This window comes from Hyperoodon ampullatus, assembly GCF_949752795.1.
Source record: "Hyperoodon ampullatus genome assembly, chromosome: 19".
Classification (NCBI taxonomy): domain Eukaryota; kingdom Metazoa; phylum Chordata; class Mammalia; order Artiodactyla; family Ziphiidae; genus Hyperoodon; species Hyperoodon ampullatus.
In genome coordinates, this window is record NC_136932.1 from 14,150,821 (window position 1) to 14,157,383 (window position 6,563).

Here is a 6,563-nt window from a genome sequence, read left to right on the forward strand (position 1 = left end):
CCCGGGTTGAGCGCATGGGCAAGTGTCCGATACTCGCCACAAGGCTGGAAAACCCGGGTCGGCCGTGGCGTCTGGGCCAGGAGCTCCTGGCAGGGCGACCACATGCTGACTTGGTCTGGAAGGAGCGAAAGGCTCGGCAGGCGCACCGACACCCTCTCCTGGAATGGAGCGCTAGGCCGACACCCGCGGATGAACGTCCGGCGGTAAGAAGGAGGCGTGGCCGTGGAGGGAGACGCACCAGTTGACAGACGCGCGTTCCAGCACCTCGCGGAAATGCCACGCCGCGCCCACGTTCCGCGTGGGGCTGAGCGAGACTGTGACACTGCCCTGCCCCTTCAGCTTGCGGGCTGACCCCTGGGGATGCCCGGGTCCAAAAAATGCCTGGGGCAAAGGGCGTAAAACCCCCAACGGGATAGGCCTCCGCAAACATCCCCACCGTCGCACCGCCCACGCGGAACGCGCCCACGAGGCCGTGCCCGCAAGATGGCGGCGGCGCGCTGACGCCAGGCCCCGCGCGCATGCGCTCTCCGCAGCCCGCCCGTCGCGAGCGGAAGTCGCGTGACCCCGGAAGTGGCCGGCCGGGCGCGCGCGGGCGGGGCGGCAAGGTTCGTCATTCTGTGCGGGAGGGAGCGCGAGAGCGGCGAGGACGATCCTCCGGTGAGCGCGGGCGGCGGGGCTGGCGATCGCGGTGGGCGCGGCAGGCGGGGCGGCCGCGGGGGAGGAGGCCGGGGCCGCGCCTTTGTTCTCGCCGCCCGCCCCGCCCGCCAGCCCCGCCGAGGGGTCTTCGCCGGGCGGGGGCGGCATTGACAGCGGGCGGTGGCCCGGGCGTAGGGCGGGCCCACGTGCGGGTCGGGGGCGCTGGGATCCGGAGGCGGGGGCTTGGGTGCTGGGGGCGGGATCCGGGGGCTGTGCAGGCCTCTTTTGTGGTCGCCGCTCGTGCCCAGGGCCCCCTCCCCGCTGGTGTGCGCGGGCCCGGGCCAGGCCGGACGCCCCTTCCCTTGGGCGGTGAGGTCCCCGCGCCCCACCCCACGCACCGGGCCGCGCCCGGCCCAGATTGCAGGCCCTGCGGAAGTGCGGGCCGCGCCATCGCACTTAAAGGATCTTGTCGCCTGCGGCCGCGATTGAGTGGCGTTAGGGCGTGAGCCTTGTAGAGGAATTCCAGAGGAAGCAGCAGGGAGGTCTGGAAAAGCGGGCCGGCCCCACCCCGCCTGCGGCGGCCGGGCGGTTCCGGGTCCCTAGCGGCCCTTTGTAAGATCTGATCCTCGCGCGGATCCCGGCCTTGGCCTTGGCTATCTTCACTGGCAACTGGTGGCCCTGACCCACCTCCTGCACCTCCAGGTCAGATCTGAGCGGGTTTCAGATACTCCTCAGGGATTCTAGGGGGTGCGACGGTCATCCTTAGCGAAGGAAGCCCAGTGGCTGCCCCGTTGCTGCTCCTCGCTTTGTCAGCACTGCTGCGGGCTCTTCTGGGGCAGGGTCCGGAATGAGGGTCCTGAGACTACCACATGTTTGCAGCGGTTCGCAAATTCTAGGTCGCAGACCCTCACAATTGGAGATATGGTTGGCAGACACTTAGGGTCTCTCATGCCATTTTAGGACTTACCTGTGAGACTGAGGTTGGCCCTGTCATCTGAGCCTTAGGAGAGTCTTGTGTTTGAAGGGTGAGACAGAACTGACCCGTATCTTGCACAAAGGCTTGGTTTGCAGCTAGGACGTGTCCGAAGGAACTCTCTGGTTAGAGAGGACCCAGCAGGAGGGGTCCCTTGAGGCAAGGGCCTGGGCAGTTCAGAATAAGCAGCAGGACTTGGTCCTGATGTTGCCTGGTGGGACCAGGATGCTGCTGCTTCCTGGTCATCAGGGGAGCTGTGCCTGGTCTCCCCTAGGAGCAGGCTGCAGGTTCCATTTAGCTCTGGGTGCTGGACCTGTGGTCGGGACCCCTGAGGTAGGCAGGGCAAGGAGGTAAGTGTGGCCCCTCTGGGCCTCAGGAGCCAGTGTCTGGGGCCTTTTCAAAGTTCTGGCTGTCGTTGCTTTCCTGTTACAGAAGGTGCACCTCTCCTTGGGCCCAGGTGGGGGCTTGACCACCTGCAGAGATCGGATGCAGATCACCTGGGGGGCCTGCAGAGGGGCAGGAGGAGGAGCACTGTGGGTCCCTCCGAGATGCCACAGCCCATGCTACCCTGCCCACAGGTGTCCCAGACCTAGCTAGAGGTGAGTATGGCTGAGCAGGAGCCCACAGCCGAGCAGCTGGCGCAGATTGCGGCTGAGAACGAGGAGGATGAGCACTCGGTCAACTACAAGCCCCCGGCCCAGAAGAGCATCCAGGAGATCCAGGAGCTGGACAAGGACGACGAGAGTCTGCGCAAGTACAAGGAGGCCCTGCTGGGCCGTGTGGCCGTGTCCGCTGGTGAGTGGGCCCTGGTGTGTGTGTGTGGACACCTGTCGCTTTTCTGGGTGTTTGCTACTATTTCCCCCACTGGTGAAACTATTTCCCCCACTGGTGAAACTCTAACTTGCTGTCACTTTGCAGACCCCAACGTCCCCAATGTTGTGGTGACCCGACTGATCCTGGTTTGTAGCACGGCCCCGGGCCCCTTGGAGCTGGACCTGACAGGTGAGTGGCATCTCTGAGGTTCCTGGCTGGGGCTGCCAGGCGCCCTGCTGCTTCCCCTAAAAATAGTTTGTTGGGGTGCTGGCGCCCTCTTGTGGGGAGCACAAGAAGTGTAGCCAAGTGGTCTTAAAAGGCTCTGGCTTTGGTGTGGTCTAGGTCTGGGTTGCCGAGGGTTATGTGGGGGGGCCGGGTGGAAGGGGCACCCCACCAGGGCCAGAGGCTTCCCATGGCTGAACCTCCTAGTGTGGCGTTCCTCTCAAATGCAGGTGATCTGGAGAGCTTTAAGAAGCAGTCCTTTGTGCTGAAGGAGGGTGTGGAATACAGGATAAAAATCTCCTTCCGGGTAAGGAGGAGGCTCAGGGAGGTGCCAGGGGCTGGGGCTGGGGATCCTGGCTGAGCCCTGCTTGGGGTGCCTCCTTGCAGGTGAACCGAGAGATCGTGTCCGGCATGAAGTACATCCAGCACACGTACAGGAAAGGCGTTAAGAGTGAGTGGGGGTGGGCGCCAGGCCTGAGCCCCCAGGAGGGAGGTGGCCACCCAGGGGCTCAGGGATCGGGAGGGAGAGAGGAGACGCCCAGCTCTGCTCCCTGACCGACGCCTTTTCTGCATCGCAGTTGACAAGACCGACTACATGGTGGGGAGCTATGGGCCTCGAGCGGAGGAATACGAGTTCCTGACCCCCATGGAGGAGGCCCCCAAGGGCATGCTGGCTCGAGGCAGCTACAACATCAAGTCCCGCTTCACAGACGACGACAGGACTGACCACCTGTCCTGGGAGTGGAACCTCACCATCAAGAAGGAGTGGAAGGACTGAGCCGAGGCTGGGAGGTGGGCAGGGCGGGCGGACGGAAGGACGGACATGCCCCTCCCCACCCCTCCCGACCCCAGACCAAAGTGCTGACAGGGCCCGCCCACGCTGCCGCCACTCCCCCCCTGGTCTGCCTCCTGGCCGGCCTGTCTGTCTCTCCTCCACCCTTCCAGCCTGCTGGCCCCAGCCTCCTCGGTGGTCTAGTGTTGTTGCTGCTTCCGCCTGTGCTGTGGGGAGGGAGGTTTACACCTCCCCTTCTGTATCCCTTGAGGTTCCCCCACCGTCCTAACCCGACCTGAGGTCCTGGCAAGGGATCCAGGCACTGCAGAGGGGCTCAGGTCCCCTGGGCCTTCTCTGTTGCCCCACCTCGTGTTCTGGCACGCCCTCCTGGTGGGGGTGGGGTGTACCACGTGGGGCCTCGTTGGGCCGGTCGTCCTCCAGCTTTCACTTCTCCCCGGTCAGTCCATCCATTGCTGTCAGTAACCGTCTAACCATGATGCCTTAACATGTGGAACGTGTGCTGAGGGGGCGTCACTAATCTCCTAACCCCGTGTCTGCATGAGCATGTGGTCTCCCCCAGTCCCTGCCCCGTCTGTGATCCCCGTGGCCCGAGAAGGTGTGTGGGATGTGCTGCTGCTGCTCCCCGGTCTGCGTGGGCCTGGCCAGTCCCCCTCCCCCTGGCCAGGGCTGCGGGGACGGCTCCAGGGGCTTGGGAAAGCCAAATGCCAAACCTTGAGCAGCCTCCAGTCCCATCTGGGAGGCTGGGTGTCCTCACACCTCTGCCTTCTCTGTCCCGGTGGGCAGTGCCTAGAGCCCACGGCCCCAAGAGAGAGAGCCCTCAGCAGACAAAACCAGTGGCCAAGCCTTACCTGTCCCGCCTGGGCCTGCCGGCCTGGAGTCATGTGCCTGGCCTGTCGGTATTTATTGCCTCCATATGTGCCGTCCTCTGGGCCCACTGGCCTGCTGCCTCTGCCCCCAGGCTCGGTGCCACCATCCCCAGCAGGCCAACCAGGACCCAGCCAGGACAACTGTGGGACCAAGCTTGCACAGCTGGAGCCGTCCCCTGTGCCCCCCACCCAACCCTACCCCTCCCCGGTCAGGCCCGGGCCTAGAACGCACAAGAGCCTGTCCTGCTTCTCCTTTTCTGACCGGGAAATAAACTCGCCCTAAGGAGCCAGGGTGTCTGCTGGTCGTCTCCTGGTGGGAAAGGGGAAGTGGGGCCCCATTCCTCTGCTACCCCAGGGCACCCAGAGGCCGGCCAGGGGCCAGGTGCAGTCGCCACTGCTCCTGTGGCTGTTGAAGGAGAATGGGTTTAAAGCCCTTTCTTAGTCATGTCAGCCCGCGACGCCAGTGCTACCCTTTCGGTTCTTGTGGGTCCTGCAGGGAAAGGGCGGGGCACAGTCAGGCCCTGGGCCTGGTGGGGTGTCCAGAGTGACTCCCGCACCCTACTCATGGGCCCTGTCTGAGCCTCTGGGAGGGAGCGCTTTCAGCCTCAGAGAAGAGGAATCTTGCTGAAGACTTGGGAACACATGGGATGACTGGGTCGCAAGGGACCTGGGATAAGGACTCCAAGCTAGGTAGGAGAGTGGAGAAGTTGGCACCATGGGCAGCAGGGCCAGTGGAGGGTGACATGGAAGGCCGGCCGAGCCCCTGTGCCCTGTAGGGCCAGAGGTCCAAAGGTGGGATTGGTGAGGTGGGATGAATGGGAGGAGATGGGGACCCTCGCTGCATGGAGGTACAAAAGAGCACTTAGGGAGCCCTGAAGGACTGCCGAGGGCCATGCATGCTCCACAGCCAGTCCCGCTGACCATCAGGGTCTCTTCAGGACCTTGGGGTAGCAGGGACTGTGCTGCCTCAGAGCATCACCCCCAAGGGCACCTAGTACCTAACACGCCCTTTCCCAGCCCTGAGACAGGAAAGGGCAGTTAGGAATCCCCAGCTCCAGAGTGTTGGTTCCAGAAACTCCCTTTTATGGCTCAGTGCTGGTTGCAAAGTCTCCCTTTGTGCTCCGAGCCGGTGAGAAGAGTGCTGTGTGTCACACCTGGGCAGCCGCTTCCCTGAGCCCGCCTTGGCTGCACCTCCCACAGCTTGCCACTCTTCCCAGTGCTTATCAGTAGGGTGAGCCCTCCCAGGACCTTATCACCAGCTGGGGTGGACTCGGAAGTACCCTTTCACCCCCACCCGCAGGTCAGTGACCACATGTCATGCCAGGATGGCACCCACAGGGCTGGTTATCTCCTGGCCTTCCTTACCAGGGCCCTGGTGGGATTCTGGAGTCTGGGCGCTGGGCTGGGTAATGGGATAAAGTGCCACTTGGTGCATCAGCTGGCCCAGACGTAAATCCAAGAGCCATAGCCCCCAGCTCTGGAATCCACAGGGGTCAAGGACCCTAACCAGCCTCTCTCAGGACTGCCTGCCGGAGGCAGGGGGAGACAGACTGCACAGCTCTGGGTTCCAAGGCCCAAGGCCTTTCCCACTAAACTCAGACACAGCTATTTCTGAAAACAGCTCTACCTTTGGAGGGGAAAGGCTCCCAGGCAGTGGCTACAGGTTTCAGTCTGCAGGAGCCCTGGGGCCAGCCACAGCCGCTCTAGCTCTCCCTGTCCACCTCCTAAGAGGTCCAGTGAAAATCTTCAAACCTAGGGTCAGCCTGTGCTGGCAGCAGTTTGGTTTATTGGGCAAGGGCCTTCCAAGGCAAGCCAGAAGGCCTACTAGTTTTGCTCTTGGATTTTCCAAGCTCTGGTTTGATATGTGAACTCAGACCCCAAGTGCCAAGTAGTACAGACACGCTGCCAACAGCCAGGACTTTGTTCTGGTTCCTCCTCTGGTGAAGGATTACATGAGGTGGCACCTGCAGGACCTGCATGACGTGTCTCTCAGGTCCCAAGTCTAACCTGATCCTTCTGGTTCCACCCCAAACCCAAACCTGTCTGTACAGCTCAGTGCTGCTGGGCCTGGGCTCCCTGCCCTAGTGAGCCAGTGCCTGTGACCCCTCCTCTCCACTCCCTCCCTCTGTCCATGGCCCTAGTCATCCCCAAGCTTCTGCCTCCTCAGCCATCCCCTAGATGGACCCTTCTTCCACTGAGGACAGTGGCAGTGGACACCAGGTCAGCACCTTTATTGTGACTACTCACCAGTTATTGTAGT

General features: G+C 62.9%; 1 protein-coding gene across 1 annotated transcript; it reads left to right on the forward strand.

Moving 5' to 3' along the window:
* Positions 1-621: 621 nt before the first annotated feature.
* On the forward strand, positions 622-4,589 carry ARHGDIA (Rho GDP dissociation inhibitor alpha). Its single transcript, XM_079724842.1, has 6 exons — positions 622-657; positions 2,188-2,404; positions 2,528-2,611; positions 2,875-2,951; positions 3,032-3,095; positions 3,223-4,589. The coding sequence occupies exons 2-6, from the start codon at positions 2,215-2,217 to the stop codon at positions 3,420-3,422; spliced, it is 615 nt and encodes a 204-aa protein (XP_079580968.1). The 5' UTR covers positions 622-657; positions 2,188-2,214; the 3' UTR covers positions 3,423-4,589.
* The last annotated feature ends 1,974 nt before the right edge of the window (positions 4,590-6,563 follow it).

Excerpts from the sequence above, each read along its gene's own strand:
- ARHGDIA (XM_079724842.1), top strand. The coding sequence starts at position 2,215 with ATGGCTGAGCAGGAGCCCACAGCCGAGCAGCTGGCGCAGATTGCGGCT. Across the intron at positions 2,405-2,527 it reads CCGTGTGGCCGTGTCCGCTG|ACCCCAACGTCCCCAATGTT; the intron begins GTGAGTGGGCCC and ends GTCACTTTGCAG. Across the intron at positions 2,612-2,874 it reads CTTGGAGCTGGACCTGACAG|GTGATCTGGAGAGCTTTAAG; the intron begins GTGAGTGGCATC and ends TCTCAAATGCAG.